The sequence below is a fragment of the Sturnira hondurensis genome, unplaced genomic scaffold, assembly GCF_014824575.4.
Source record: "Sturnira hondurensis isolate 20B ecotype Veracruz unplaced genomic scaffold, ASM1482457v3 Scaffold0021143, whole genome shotgun sequence".
Lineage (NCBI taxonomy): Eukaryota > Metazoa > Chordata > Mammalia > Chiroptera > Phyllostomidae > Sturnira > Sturnira hondurensis.
Window position 1 is genome coordinate 22,986,411 of NW_028093774.1, and position 16,468 is coordinate 23,002,878.

General features: G+C 46.0%; 1 protein-coding gene across 9 annotated transcripts in view; it reads right to left on the reverse strand.

The window, feature by feature from the left end:
- Window positions 1-16,468, reverse strand: part of SIPA1L1 (signal induced proliferation associated 1 like 1) — a 328,871-nt gene that overhangs the window by 27,928 nt on the left and 284,475 nt on the right. For 7 of the 9 annotated variants that reach the window (XM_037031572.1, XM_037031571.1, XM_037031573.1 and 4 more), the window contains 4 exons: window positions 13,088-13,212; window positions 10,637-10,699; window positions 10,079-10,197; window positions 6,396-6,838 (listed from right to left, as the gene is read on the reverse strand). In XM_037031572.1, coding sequence (XP_036887467.1) covers window positions 6,396-6,838; window positions 10,079-10,197; window positions 10,637-10,699; window positions 13,088-13,212 — 750 coding nt within the window. The remainder of the gene's footprint in view (window positions 1-6,395; window positions 6,839-10,078; window positions 10,198-10,636; window positions 10,700-13,087; window positions 13,213-16,468) is intronic. The other 2 variants (XM_037031579.1, XM_037031578.1) reach the window with 1 other exon arrangement.

Consider the following 16,468-nt stretch of genomic DNA (forward strand, 5'->3'; position numbering starts at 1 on the left):
GGACAGCAAGCTGAACACGTCTGCAGTGCTGAGCCACTTGATAGGAAGCTAACGAGACTACTATACATATTACCACTTTATTAGGCATAGCTGAGGAGAGTGTTATGTCCAGACTTGTCACCTCAAATGGATAGAGAAAACACAGGAGGAAAACTGAGAAGCAAAACTGTAAAAGAGGACCTGAACGAGATACATGTTTGTCAGAGACAAAGTAGCTAGATAACTGTATGAAGGTGGCTGATGGAGAACATATAAAAAGAAACGACAGAAAACCTTCTGTCTTAAAAGGACGTTTACAGTTTGCAATACACTGGGTAACTATTTCTGCTCTCAACAAACACATAAAAACAACCATGTAGTAGGTGGACCAGGCACAATTGTTTTACAAGCCAGGGACCAGCCTGGTGTGATGGCATGACCGCTCAAAGGCCACCTCACTGGTCAGTGGCACTGAGGCCCAGACCCGGCTCCCAGCACCCAGACCTGCTTTCCCTGTACTCCTCTCCCCATGTGCCTGGAAGTTCAGGGCCATTGCAAAGTGTCCTTCTTTTTAAAAAATTATCTCCAAGTGGGTTCTTCTTGGTGCCTACAAATATCATGATCTTAAACTTCAAAAATCTTCATGTTTAGACACAGCACCCTCTCCCAAAGCATTTATTTTTTTCTTAATTGTGTATTTATTTAAACTGCAGTTAGAGGAATTTCAAATAGGCAGATATGAGACAAAATTTGGAAGAGGACTTAAGTACCAACATTACTAAGAAAGGTTGTGGAATCGCTCAAGATTATCCTCCACTTCTTTTTAAGCAATTGGATAAATTCTCATCATGGTAGGATGGTTTAAATATGACAAGAAATGGACTCTGTCTTTTCAGAAGCACGCTGGTCTTATAATCTAATGGCATTTGGAGACTTTGGGCTTTCCATATTGACTGAATAATTGGATTAGTTGCTTCACGGAACTGAGTACTGATACACTTTGTTAGCAAGTTCCACATCAAGCAATCTGACATTTGCGGCTTGACAGAGGTCTCATTTTCTCAATGTTCCCTTGAAATTTCAACCACAGTGGTTCTGTTTCTTAGTCTTTGAGGTTAGTTCTGGATAAAATAATCACCCACTCCCAGAAGCTAGAAGAAATGGAGGCAAGAAAGCGTAGGACAGATCACCTGTAGTTCGGCTGTACAAAGCCAACTGAAGCGGAATCTTGAATGCTAATTGTTTGTGGAACACAAGCAAAAATTATCATTGAAGATGACCCATCAACATAAGGCAAGCTGAGTCCGTCCGGGGTTGAAGAGAAGTCCTAGGTTCACCTATTTATAGCAGGGGTGTCAAACTCATTTTCACTGGGAGCCATATCAGCCTCGTGGTTGCCTTCAAAGGCTGAATGTAATTTTAGGACTGTGTAAATGAAACTCCTCCTTAACTAGGGGCAGGGAGCTTGGTGCTGCCACCAGGTAGAAACAAGGTGCTGGGCCAGACAGAACAAGGTGGAGGCCGGATTCGGCCCGCAGGCCTTGTGTTTGCCACCTGTGGTTTATAGGCTGTACTTTCCAATTCTGAATTAGTCCACAAAACTTAGAAAAATCATATTCCTACTTTAAGGAAAAAATATAGCCCTGGCTGGTGTGGCTCAGTGGACTGAGCTCCAGCTTGCAGGCTGAAAGGTTGTCACTGGTTCAATTCCCAGTCAGGGCACATGGCTGGTTTGCAGGCCAGGTCTCCAGTACAGGGCAGGGTAACAAACAACCCATCTATGTTTTCCTTGCACATGTTTCTCTCCCTTTCTCCCTCCTTTCCCCTCTCTCTAAAAAAGTAAATAAAATCTTTAGAAAGCATATATAGATGAGAGGGAAGTAACTGTCAGTAATTCAAAAAAAATTCCAAGAAGATGAGATTTAGGAAAGCAACCTTAAAGATAAAGACAACATGGAGGGTTAGCAACAGGGAAGTGGGAGGAGAAGAGGGGAGAAGGTACAGAGAATAAGTAGCATAGATGGTAGGTAGAAAATAGACAGGGGGGAGGGCAGGGATACTATGGGAAATACAGAATCTAAAGAACTTGTGACACATGGACATGAACGAAAGGGGGGGAATGGTGGGGGAGGGGTGTGCAGGGTGGAGGGGAGTGAAGGGGGGGAATGGGACAACTGTAATGGCATAATCAATAAAATATATTTTAAAAAGAGATAAAGACAACAAAATAATGTCTAAACAAAGAAGGCAGGCACACATGGAGGACGCCAAAGAGGACAGAGGATAAAACCTAACCGCCCGGCTGTAACTCACACAGGCGCACAGCAGCCCAAAGCCTTCACGCTCACGCAAACGAACTGTAAAGAAGCCCTTCTTTACCGCTCCTCCGAAGAAGCATACAGTTTTTGTTTTGTTTTGTTTTGGCATGAACAGTTAACTCGCTAGGTCAACCAGAAAAAGCGTGTTCCTGAAACTGACCTGTCCTGACAACTGTGGGTGGGGCATTTCTCCTGGCCTTTCACTGGCCCCTCTAATGAGGCTCAGACACTGACCACTCATTCATACACAGATTAACTGATATCTGCATCTAAGCTGTTATGAAGTCCCTCCTTATTTTACAGGGTCTGGCAGAAGGCAGGCTGGCCTGAGAGTGGTTGGCAGGTATGTGAATGTCTCACATGAGATGGACGGCAATTTGAACATTTCACCTCAAATGTCATATGGTGTGTTTGAGTGCGATATTGTTATGTTACAGAATTACATGCTTATAATTTTGTAATAAGATTTTCTAATAAAAAGAGGGTGTTATTTGTGCCAGTCCCTGTATTTTGCAGATTAAAAAAATCTTACATGGAAATGACTTTATTAAAAAATCATGTTGCGCAAGGACTTTATGCATATATTCTCATACATACATCTATACCTAAAGCGGTACAGCTCTCTGCAAATATTCATCCTTCTACACACGTAACTGACATGTACATGCAAGTGCTTTCCTGGGAGTCAGGAGTTGAGGATTTATGCTCTTTTTGACATGGTTTGCAGGTTAGGGGCCTTGAGTCATCATGCAAAAAGTAGAAACATTAAGGAAGAAGTTACTCCTTTTTGTTCAGCAAAATCAGCTGAGCAACTGTCTGTTGTTCACAGAGGCACAGGCTGGGCCAAGGTGCCGAGGATGAACACAGTGCAGAGGAACCCGCTGGAACTGGAGGGCACTAGGGTGTACGAGCGTCTGTCATCACCTACGTGGGCACCAACCGGCTCCCGAAAGGACGTGCGGGAAGCAAGAGGGAGGCGGCAGGATGGCTGGCCAGTGAGGGCAGGCACAGGAGTCTGGACGCTCGAGTCAGATCGGGGCCTGAAGAGACGTGTCAGGTGTGCAGAGGGGTTTCGGCTTCACACTGTGCTCTCTGACCAGTTTCTCACGTCGGCAATGCCACTGGTTACCAGGACTGCAGCTCTGCGCACCGCACTGACCAAGGGCATCTCCGGTCACCGCACGCAGTGGCGCTGCCTAGGCCAAGGCCAGAACTCTGGCTGGTGAAAGTACTAAAATTAGAACTCTTTTCACCTCTTCTGTGCTTTCCACAAGTCATTTTATTGTGTGATTTGTCTTTAACTCTGGAGTGTAAAATAGCCATGACAAAAACAAAAAAATTAAAATCTCTGCCTAACTTTATAAGCCTTAGAGAAAACCCATTATTTTTTTCTAGGATGCGACACTTTAGAGCAATTAATGGGCTTTTTAATTGTAGAAAGTTGTGTGTATGGCCTCTCTTAGTGACATCTGAATGTAACAACCCTATGTAATTACCAACCTACATTAACGCAGTCCTCATGGGGCGCCACAGGAAAAACACCAACACTCACCCGCCTGCATCACCAACAGGGAGACTGGAGGACAGAGGGGCAGGAACACAGCCCAGGCAGAAATGCACAGTGGAACTTAATCACTGTAATTTAGATTTTGTCACCAAGTCCCAGGTACAAGCTCTTTTATGCACTGTCAAGAGATCTCTACATTAATTGCTGTTCTGTCTTGAGGACACAAACACTCTAATTTTCAGTGATTTCAGTTTCTCTAGCAATTCGCATTTGGTGGCAAGTCCCCTCGCCTCCAGAAAAGGAAGGCTGCTAACGCTCTGAGTATCCAGCTCACTCTGCCAAGACCAACAGACTGAAGTCACACCGCACTCCCCGTACCAGGGCCGAGCAACAAACATGACTCAGCCCATCAGCGGGTGGGAGGCCCTGCCACCCTCCCTGAAAGGCCACATTCTTCTCTTCTCCGGTAAGCCTGACTTTCAACAGAAGAGTTATTTCTACACGATGAGTTAAATAATTTTTGCACGGTCAGTTTGAAGCAGAAAATTTGGATTAGCCTCTGAGGTCTAATCCAAAATTAGACCTCAGAGGCTAATCCGAGTCAGCGGCCCCAGTCAGCACACTGAGAATGCAATCCCAGGAGCCTGCTTCCCAGCAGAGACTTTGTAGGTCCTCTAGGATCTGTCAGATTTGATAGGTGGCACAGCTGATGGCTGATGCTCTGTGCTGTGGCCTCTGAGGCCAAGCCTTCCCTCCCAGCCTTACTCCACGCCGATGCCCCACCAGACGAGATCTCTACAACTGATTTTCTCCTACCATCAAATAAGACCAGAGATATGTCCCCAGATTGAATACCACTGTTGAAAAGACATCTTCCTTTCAAAACAAAGAACTGGAAACCAGAGAAACAAGAGTGAATCTAAACAGAGGAACTGTGCTCAACTCAAAAACGGGGTGTGACAGAAACAGCCAGTGTCCTAATTCTGGTCATGTGATTCTTCAATATTATATCATTACGGGATTCGATGCCCGGCTTTCTGTTTTACTTTCCCAAACACTTCCTTAACCCACTTGAATCACAAACGCTCTACTTCCTGAGCTGAGGAAAGGTAACTGGATGCCTGGTGCTCGGGGCTGATGCTACTTTGTTCATTGTTTGGGGGTCATGCAGTTCCCAGGCCCACCACAGAAACTATGATTGGAGCGTGGGAGTGGGAAACAGAAAGAAACATGTAAAATGCTGGGCCAACCAGAAATTTTAAAAGGTGGGAAACTCAAGAATCTTACCAGTAACAATGCAGAGGAAACGAGACAACTGATATTTAACTGAAGTCAAACAAGGCCAAATTAAGTGGAAGATGTTCTCTCCCGTGAAGGTTATCTGAAATTTACTGACAGATTTTATTTTTTTGCCTGGACTCCCATTTGAAAAGTAAAACTAAATTCGGCTTCTCTTCTCTCTTTCCATGGGACACAGTCATAACAGAGGCCCAGAGGACAGCGGGGCGAGGTGCTGCCACACAGGCTGATCTCTGAGCGACGATGACAGGAAAGGTAAAAGGAGAAACCACCGCAAAGACCAGCAGGCCCCCAAAGACAGCAACGGAGTGTTTCCGCCCAAGAGGAAGACTCTTATCCTTTGGGTTTTAGGCTCAAATCCAAAGGAGGAAATGAAATACAGTACTTATTTTGCCTGTTCCCGAACATAGGGGAATGTGTCCTTTCCTATTTTGAAAGGCAGATGGGATGTCTAACTTCAGCTACACTTTCTGTTGTCTGCCCCACCTCGACACATTACTGTCAGGAGCCAACTAATGAAAAAAATTACCAGGTAAACACGGGGAAAGGATGTTCTCTGCAGGACACGCGGTGTAAAGCAAAGGTTGTGCTCAGCCGCGTAAGTCACGCCCTGTTAGCCTTAGAAACGACCCCTCCCTTTGAAAAATAAGGTCAAGATTTTCTTTTAATGTCTTCAAAAGATTGCTCCATTCTGTTTTCTCTATCACTAGCTGAAAGTCCAAATTACAAAATTCTCCTAAATCTGGAGCACAGTAGGAAAATTTTTATAAAGTCAAAGACAACTTTACAAAGACTAAATCTATAAACTTCTCTCATAGTTTAAATTAAGCATCACAGTTTAAAATAAAGCATTATGATTGGCGGGAGAAAGTATTTTGGTGGCAAATAAAAGGCACTAAATAAATAAAAATAACTGTCATTTAAATAAAATCTTTAAAAATAAAAAGTTAAAAGGAAAAAAAGCCCTGGCTGGTGTGGGTCAGTGGATTGAGCGCCAGCCTGGGAACCTCAGGGTCACCAGTTGGATTCCCAGTCAGGGCAGGTACCTGGGTTGCAAGCCAAGTCCCCAGCTGGGGGCGTGTGAAAGGCAACCACACACTGATGTTTCTCCCCCTCCCTTATCCTCTCTCTGAAAATAAATAACATCTTTAAAATAAATTTAAAAAACAACTGTAACTGCATGGAAAACTCCCCTTCTTTACACACTCCTGAGCAGAGTGAAGTGGGATGAGGCTGGACACTTGGGTCTGGACGGCCTGGGGATGTGCAAAGGAGCAGGGAAGGGCAGTTACCTTGTGTGGGAAGCAGCGTCATTTATACTGAAAGTGCTGTTCTCCCTCATCAGAGGGCTGGAGCCGGCCTGGCCCTTGCTGTGGATATCCAGGCTCAGGGAGGATTCCGTCTTGCGGTCCATGCCGTGGCTCTCCGTCTCTAAAGTCCGATCAACCATGGAGATCACTTCGCTGGAACTGTGCCACAGGGGTGCTACTTTCTCCTTGCCTGGCCCCGAGCGAGGTGACGACGTGGCAGCCCCCAGGGAGGCGGTGCTGCCGTGGCTGGGGCCGTAGGAGGTGGTGTCGATGCCACTGTCGGCAGAGGTGCCTTGCAGATAGTTGTAGCTGTTGAGCTCGGATTCGGTGCGGTCCCCGTCATACCACTTCTCGTCGCTGTGGGCACTGGACGCGTTGCTGGACAGCGTGTTGCTGCTGGAGTGGCTCGAGTAGTGGCTGTCAGACTGCAAGGGAAGCAAGGCTGACTCAGGTGTGGGTGTGCTTCTTGGGCACCAGGGAGAAAACCCGAGAATGACCCCGGGGCACGTGTCTAGTTACAGGGGCCTCAAGGCAAAGACTCTAAATGATGACCAGCTGAAGTAAGACTGGGGGTGCCTGGACAGAGCCCTGCAGAAGTTGTGATGGCAGAGAGTGCTGGAAATGTTATTTCAAGAATCTGTTTTTCATTATTTGACTTATGCCAAAGTATGAAACAGCACTGAGATAATTTTAATCAGAAAATACATCTAAACCATCACTAGTCTTTAGTACTTTAATTTAAAATAGAAAAAAAAATTACACTTCCAAAGGCTTGTAATTAGAAGAGACCTACTGCGCTCAGAGTACATAGTAGGCAGAGTACAAGACTTACTTCTAAAGAGAGTTCCTTTCCCATTAGCGTCCAGTCAGGAGACAGCTTTCTGAGGGGTACTGAGTGGTGTATACAGAGGTGCCAAGTCAGTTCGGGGTGGGGGAGACAGTCTCTTCAAGAAACATGCTGGGACAACTAGATACTCACAAAGAACGAAGTTGGATCCTTATCACATAAAAAAAAATAAACTCAAGCCCTGGCTGGCATAGCTCAGTGGATTGAGCACGGGCCTGTGAAGCAAAGGGTCACCGGTTCGATTCCCAGTCAGGGCACGTGCCTGGGTTGCAGGCCAGGTCCCCAGTGGAGGACATATGAGAGGCAACCACACATTGATGTTTCTCTCCCACCCACTCTCCTTCCCTTCCCCTCTCTCTAAGAATAAAAATATTTTTAAAAAACCTCAAAAAGATCAAAGACCTAAATGTAAGACTGAAAAGTGTAAACTCTTAGAAGAAAACAGAAGTATAAATCTTCATAACTTTGGATTATGCAATGGTTTCTTAGACATGACACCCAAAGCACACAAAAAATATAGAAAAAGATAAATTGAATTTCATCAAAACTAAAAACTTTTGTTTCAAATAACCTAATCATAGCCAAAGGATTTACATGGACTTTTCTCCAAAGAAGTTACACAAATGGCCAAAAGGCATGTGAAAAGACACTCAATGCCTTTGGCCACGGAGGAAATGCAAAGCACAACCGCGAGGAGCTAGCATTTCACCCACTGAGCTGGCCCTGCCCTCCGAGGGCAGACAGGACTGACGGTTGGCTGGGCCGCCAGGCCCAGAGGGCGGGGCAGCTGCGTGGGAAAAGCTGCAGCTCCATGCCCAGTGTCCAGTCAGGAGGAGTGAAAACACATGGCCACACAAAAACCCCGGCCTGAGTGTCCCCCCAGCATTATTTGTGCCAGCCAGAAAGGAGGAACCGCCCACACGCCCGCTCACGGACAAGCGGACAAGGGAACGTGGTGTTTCTAGACAATGGAGGACTGTTCAGTCGCATGAAGAAATGAAGAGCTGACACATGTCGCAACATGCAGGAACCTTGGAAACATTATGTGGAACTACGTGAAAGAAGCCAGACATTAAAGGCCATGTGTTCTCCTCCACTCAGGTGAAATGTCCAGAACAGGCACTTCAACAGAGACAGAAGACAGATGAATGGTTGTCAAGACCTTGGAGGCGATGGGAAGAGGCAGGGGACTGACTACGGACGCGGGGTTTCTTGGGGGTGATACGAGTTTCCAGAGTCAGACCCCGGTGCCCGTCGCATGACTCTGTAATACACTAAACCATACACTTTAAATGAGTGAATACTACGGTTCGTGAATTGTATCTCAATTAGTGAAATGAGTACATGACCCTTTCTACACAGTGGCTTAGTTAGAGCACTTTATAGTTTACCAAAGAAATAAGATTTCTCAAGATATCTGAATAAATTAATTTTTCAAATTAGATGGCAGCAGGAAGTCCGGATACAGAGTGGGGATTAAGAGAAAATAGGAGAGGAGGGATTCTGAGAGAGAGAGAGAGAGAGAGACAGAGAGACAGAGAGACAGAGAGAGACAGACAGAGAGGCAGAGACAGACAGACACACTCGCTGTTGGGTGGAGGAAGGGGGATCCCCAAGCTCCACCCCAACGTGGAAACATAAAGATCTCTTCTCTTTGAACAAGACTCAATCCCAGTTGCCCTACCAAGGCAAGTCCAGTTTTTCCTCAATAACTTCTGCGTTACAGGCTTTTGTTTATTCTAGTTGGGCAGAGCTGCCTCAGTCCCATGTCCGGGCAGGCCCCAGGGAGCACCTCGCAGGCAGCAGGTCTGCGTTGAAATGTGTGAGAGGGTTTAAGCACATTTCTTTCCTGGAGAAATATGACCTGAATCACATTTGTAATTTTATATTTTCTAGTGGCCAAACTTTTAACAGAAATTAATTTTAAGATGATATTTGCTCTAACCCCACCAATCCAAAAAATTATTTTACCATGTAACCAATATAAAGATTATTAATGAAGGTGGGGAAATGGACAGACTGGGGCAATGTTTCAATTGCTAGCAGCATTGTGAAAACATTGCATTTCATCGGCAAATCTCTCTCTGTCCAGCCTGTGCAGGGCGCGTGCACACACAGGGGCCTGTTCTGTCTTTCCATCACTCTTTCGTGCTCTCTTGTGTTTTCGCTTCAATATTCATTTCACTAGAGCATAACTTACAAGAGCCCTCTCATTAAAGTTCTCTGAGAATCGTGTAAGTAAATATGAAATACAGTGTTTCCATGTTGACCCTATAGTTGGACATGAATATAAACATATTCCAGTGAACAGACAGACCAAAGAAATCAACTGCCTTTAACAGTGAAGGAAATGATAACCTTCTATTCCTGATTCTCAGGTGGTAAGGGACTGTGCGTAACTAGTGTACCAGGACAAAAATGTGTGCAGCGAGGGAAGACAAGAGAAGCAGTGGGGGAGTCAACAGGGCTCTGTCTGTCCACCGGACGGATGCTCCAAACACAGTTCATGCCTGCAATTGCGTGAGCAAATAAAATCTAACACATTTCTATCCCTAATGCTTTTGGATTGCTTGTGATGGGATCCCATGGCCTTCCATCCTCAAGGTGGGGGTGGCAGCTGCACACCAGAGAGGAATTTCAGTTTATCTCAGAGCAAACCTGTGGCCACTGGCAGCAGAAATTCCAACGCCACGACAGCACACACCCTCCTCCTGCCAGACGACGTCCTCTCCGACCACGAGGAGAAGAACAGGACGGGGCTGTACCGTTTTCACACTGCGAGGAATCTATCACTTCTACTATCTTACAGTGAACTCACATGCCCTTGTTTGTTCGGAGACAAATGAACCACCGGATCCTGCCGCATCAGTCTCCCGCTGGGGCTCTCACGGAAGGCAGGCAGCACCTTCGACACTGCGGGGAGGTGGCACGCCGGCTCTGGAATACAGCACAGGGCGTTACGGTGCGGCCCCAACACACCCAGGCACAGGTCGACAGATGAAGACAGCTTGCCTCTGCATCTCTTAGTTGACTGACCAGCCAACTCTGAATTTCGGCAATAAGCTTACTGAGAGTTTACACGATAGACAGCATGTCAGAAACTAAGTGGCCGATGGGTAAAGCTCGCAGCTGGTGACCATGTGTCATGTCACGCACATCATTAGCACAGCCAAATACCACCAAACCAAAGGCCATGAACAATGCGGCAGAGTCAGGAATCAACTTTTGGTTTGGGGGGAAAGTCTTAAAATACATGGACTGAATTTGTGATGGTCATTCATTGCAAAGTGTAGCTAACCTAGCTTGGTCTACGTTACCTAGACAGGCACGGATGCAATCGCGCGTTACTTACCATGACACTTTGGAAATATTTTACCTGTATATTCATGCTGCTCGAGGAAAAAAGAATTGAAATCCTGAGGTCCTCTATAACTGTAAGCTAAGCACAACAGAAAAGATACACAGCAACTAGTTTACTCAAAACAATTGCTTCCTTTTGGAGTCCACGCTGGCGCTCAGGATGGGGCTCCAAAGGTGGAAGCTAAGCGACTCTGCTTCTGTGACACGCCTCTAGCGGGCACTGCAACGGCTGTGGCTCTGCAGCACCATCCCTACACGCAACAAACTGGGCAATGCACTCTTCTACTCTGATTTGCAGCCATTTCCAAAAGCAGAGAGGCAGAAAATGAACATCCACTGATATGAGGGAGTTAATTAAGCGAGTTAAACTCCTCGTCTCCACCGGGGCACCCGTGGATAACACATTTGTGGACAAGGTAGGAGTCTGGCTAACAAATAAGAATCTCCTCGACGTTCTCAACGAGTGACCTGAAAGTCATTACGAGAATTCTGTTCTTACAAACTGTTTAAAGGCCTGACCTTTATACACTCAATATAGTGTAATGAGAACATAATTATTTTCATTGATTTCTCCCTAGCATGGCTTATACCAACTAAGCCCCAGAGATTCCTTCTGATGTTCCAATTAGGAAAGGCTGGGTTATTCTTCTGGAATGTAAAAACTTACAGATTTATTTTATTTTAACATTTTATTTCAAGCCTCATATTTTGGATAGAGAAAGGCCACCGATTGGTGAAAAGCCTTGTCTGGCAGACTCTATAGGTGTCTTGCAAATAAAAAAAAAAGGTAAAGGTGTATCTTACTAACAAGATGAACAGGTGATATTAATTTCAGAGTTTTAGCCATAGAAAGAGACGCCACTAAGCAGAGGGAAGAAAGGCCAGAGGGAGGTTTGTGAGAGAGGAGGAATGCGGGTCTAGGACAAACCTTCTAATAAGCATCCTCCCCAGCCCCAGGACACCTCCTCACTCCTCACAGGACTTCATCTGAGCAGGGAGTGAGCCACTGAGCACTGAATAAAGGGCGTGCTGGCAGCTTTGTGCAAAGCCTGCACCAGGAGCCAGAAAAAGCTGCTCAAGTCATGATGAAGAAGGGATCCTCTGCACCGGTGTCGTTGCCGTCTCAACAGTATCGAAACATAGGGGACTGAAAACATTCTGTCAAGAGCAGAGCAGCAGATCAGAATATGCTCAGGTTTTCTGTGCTGTGTGGGTGGGTGGCATGAGTGGGGAATGACAGATGGCCCCAATAACAAGGCACATCTCACCGGAGCTGGCAGAACAAAGCCTATCTTCGGATCCTAGGCATCGCATTTCTTTTCCTCGACTCGAGTATGTCTTAGCTCAATAAATCTCCAGTCCCTTCAATGTTCAGTTAGTACCTTTGCCTGGGCACAGTCATTAAAACCAAACGAGATAATGCGTTTGCTGAGAGGATAAAAAGATGGGCCCTGGCCAGGTGGCTCAGTTGGTCAGAGCGTCATCCCGTACATCAAAAAGGTTGTGGGTTCATCCCTGGTCGGGGTGTGGGCTCAAGAGGCAACTGATCAATGTTTCTCTATCATGTCAATATTTCTCTCTCTCTCTCAAATCAATAAACATATCCTCGAGTGAGGATGAAAAAAAAAAGATGGTCCTGTCTTTAAAAGTATCTTTTTCAGACCCGAAATTTACTTCTTTTTAATCCCACACTGATGGTAATGCTACTAAAGATGAGATAAGGGAAAAAACATCTAACAGTAGATTCAAGACCCTGACATATCAGCTGTGTTGCTACTCAGTCTCTGAGGCTGTGTTGAAACTTCATGTTTCATGGCAAAATTTTATCCTATCAACTAATGTTACGGTGACATTGGAGCAAACTACATACATATAGAGAGAAAGGGCTGTGTACCAGACACCCAGATGAAGGCTCACCAGTGAAAATCTTCCCCACCCAGCTGTTTTATCCTGCTAAGACATGTCCTTAGCTGACAGCTTAATAGCAAAGTGGAGGAAAAAAAGCACAAGAGGAGGAAAGAGATCCTAACCAAGCTACATATGTGACTGAACAATGATTGTATCTCTTTTTTTTGGATATACTTTTTTTTAAACTCACAGTATGAATACTAACAAATCTTTCGGGGCACTTGCAAGAGGCAAAAAGAGAGAAACAAACAAATGAGGGGGAAGGGAGATACTCAGGACACCTGTAGTTTCACAGTCTGGTATTTTAATTTCAGTCCTGAAAGTAACTATGTCATTTCTACTTTTTAGATTTGGGGTTACTTAGAACTCCTTGACCTCTCTCTTAGGTCTTCCTTGTTGCTTTCACTTACACGTACTGTAACCAAGCCTTAATCCTCATTCACTTGTAGTAACCAGGGCTGTATTATATAACAGATTGCTCTGATGACATCATCAAGAGGGAGCCAAAATCACCTTGGTGTAAAGGCAAGCTGCATTTTGCAGAAACTGAGTTACTTACCCATCTGGTCGGCAATGCTATCCTCACTTCTTTGCCAGCTGGGTGTGGATTTTCCACTGCCGCCGAGATCTGACTGAGTGCTCTGCCTGTCGATGGAGGCCGGGGATCTGCGGCTCACTCCGAACCTGCGGTGATGTCCCCAGACAAAGACGAAGAGGACATCAGAAACCTCAGCCGTGACAGGAAGGTAGTCCTGGGCGTGTGAACACACTCTAAGGACAGGTACTACTTGTTTTGACTGCATGTCTGTACTTGTGTGCTCACCCTGGTGCCTACGAACATGGCCGCCGGCACTGTGTTTGCTGTAGTTAACTACAGCGCTCCACTCGGAAAGGTATGCAGGCGAGGTCTGCAGACTGGAAACAAGGCTGGGGGCCATCAGGACTGAGCTAACCTAAGACATACAGAGCAAGAGCCCAATTTTTCCAGCCCTGTGTAGCCAACCTCAGACTGTCACTCAGAGCCAAAGGGAAAATGTCACCATCCTAGTGCGCCATGTCAGTCTTCAGTTGGGACACTCCAGGGGCTTCTCTTAACTCCGTCATCTGCTAAATCTCTAAGTCACGGAGTCTGCTAAGTTACTCACTCCTGGAATTACTCATACGAGTGTTTTCTAAGCACTCTAAGGTCTGAAAGACAAAGATTGCTATCCTTTACATTACTCAGAGACCATTTGCAAAATGTATAAATTTTGAAGGTGCCTTTTGGAAGGGTACCTTAGTAGTAGGTAAACTGGTATATACAAAGGCAAATGCCTATTTCTGGAAAGAATATTTAGCTATTTAAAGAGCCAGTTTTATTTTTATCTGTGTAGAATAACAATACAATATATACTTAATTAAAGCATGTGCCTCGATTACCAATATCAGCCCAGTAAATCCCAACTGAGACCAGGAAAAAGGGCCAGAGTACAAATTCAAACGTTCAGGTGGAAATTTACAAATCTGTGCATGGCTACTAATGAACTTATATAAGTAGTCTGCACATTAAAAACACATGAACAGGCTTCGAACTGATCAGTGCCTGGGACAGGAGTCTTATTTGCTACAGACTGACGAGCGCACGGGAGCACCAAGGCGCCGAAGTGCTGGAAGGCGCGAGAGATCAGGGAGAGGAAGACCTGGAGCCCCTCCAAGTCGCTCGGGTTCCACCTTCATGACCTTAATTGTAAAATGATGATTCTACGAATCCAGGGAGAAGAAGCTGTATGAAAGCATTTGCAAAGAAGGCTGGAAGATATTTTCATCCAACTCCTCCGATACCATCTCCCTCGTTACTTTTGCATAAACGACAATCGCTTATAAATGCAATCACAAGCCCCACTAAGCAGTTACCTCCATTATTAAAAACAAAACCTTGATTTATGAAAACCTCAATGACTACACACCCCCCCTGCCCCCTCCAAAAAAAGTATTTTCACTAGTTACGGCCTTTGCCACCTCCTCCCTAAGCAGGGTCCTTGTTTAGTTTAGGACAGTGAATAGTCTCAGAATGGCTGAATGATCCTATTCTACCTTTGCACTAAATTAAGACTTTTTCAAAAAGGCACGGAGATAAAAATTAGGATTGAATTCTGGCTTTGAAACGAAACACAACTCTTCAAACCTCTGGATTTACAGCCGGGCCCTTTTCTGGCTGTGTGGTTTTAAATAAATGATAAAGTACAGCTGTCTTTAATTCTGCTTAAATATTCTCGCCGCAGACCTTTAATGTCAGTTCTCACATTCACTCACTGCGTGCCAGGGTCTTCGGGTGACCAAGATCCCATCTGGAGGAGCTCAGACAAAACCCCTTGAAATGCTACACGGGACCTTGTTTTGAAGAGGTCCGTGGTACCTTTGTTAGGAGGGACGCCTAATACAGGTTAAGAGCCACCACTCAGATTTGAAGGAGTTTTTAAGCGATCCCTTGGCTGACACATGAGACATGTTAGGGGACCAGGAAGTCCCTCCCTCAGGAGCCAGTCCACTGCTCCCCGGGGCAGGCTGACGGCTCTGAAATAGCTCCCTCATAAAGGGCTGGAAACGTCTCTCTAACTGGCATTTTAGGTATCGGGTGCCTCACAGACACGTTTAACCCTTCACCTAGGAGGGCCTCCTCGCCCCACAACTCTCTTCTCCAGCGTGTAGGTCCTTAGTTACGTTCCTCACACCGCAGCCTCCAAACTGCTCATTTAGCTGAGTCCCTCTCTCCCCCTGGCCCTGCCCTGCCCTGCCGGCATTCTTCAAAGTGCGAGGCCCACAAATATGAGTCTCCAAGGATGGCAGGGCAGACCCCAGCTAAGTCTTTACAACAGAGTTGCTTTTAACTACCGCTCATTCCCACCCTAAACGCATGCAGGTGCCGTGTCTCGCGCCTACTCAAGAGGAGGCGCGCTTCACCGCGCTGTCGGATTTCGCCTCTCAGATGATTTGGAGGGTCCCCGCGTCCTCAGACCAGGGAGTGGGCAGGCACACACCCTCCACGTGCAGACACCAAGCCCACTGAATTGGAGAGAAGACCACAGAAGGGAGCAGGTCACATTTACGGACAGCGACTGTATACTTGGCCTACTGCCATGACCTCACCCTTTGAAGCTTTTGAAAGTGTCCCATTAGTGAGTTTGCAGCAGACTGCATACACTGCCCACCTGCACATACGTATTTTTACTGGGCTGAGTTGTGGAGCAGATGCCATCATTTTCTTCTTGGTATGGGTGACTTTAGAATCAAACTTGGCCCATGAGTAACACGTGAATCAGACCGTGAACTAATCCCTCTTGCATCACTGATACAGGCAAACACTGCTTGGGACCTAGCAGAAACACTGCTTTGTAGGGGGTTCAGAATGAATAACCCCAAGATGTGACTGTGGTATGTAGAGTATTTTTGTGTGGAGTTAAAGGGAACCAAGACCCTTTGGGCTCAAAAGAAACTTCAGCCCCCTTCTTAACTATGTAGAACTTATATTAGGGGCTTTGCCCTAAGATATTATTACTGACAACTTTTCATGACCTACCTACTGGACAGGACAAACTACTAAGACTCAGCATCTGCTCTTGCCATCCAGGGAATGGCCTTCCTCCTTGAAGCCCCGGGGTGCCTTACGCATCCTTAGCTCAGAATGTCATACATATCTCAGTTTCCCTTTCTGTCTCCAAATCTCTCACATATGCGGGATTCTCATATGGACGCACATAATTAAATGTGGTTATTTTCTCTTGCTAATCTATTGTGTGCAGATTTAATCATTGAACCAGAGGAAGAACCTCGAAGGTCGGAGGGAAGTTTCCTGCCACCCCCGCATCTCGGCCGTCGCGTGCACCACCCACACCGAAAAGGGCGCTGCACAGCCTGGTGAGCGGTTGCTGGGCGAGCTCACGCAGTGGGACAGCCCTCCCCC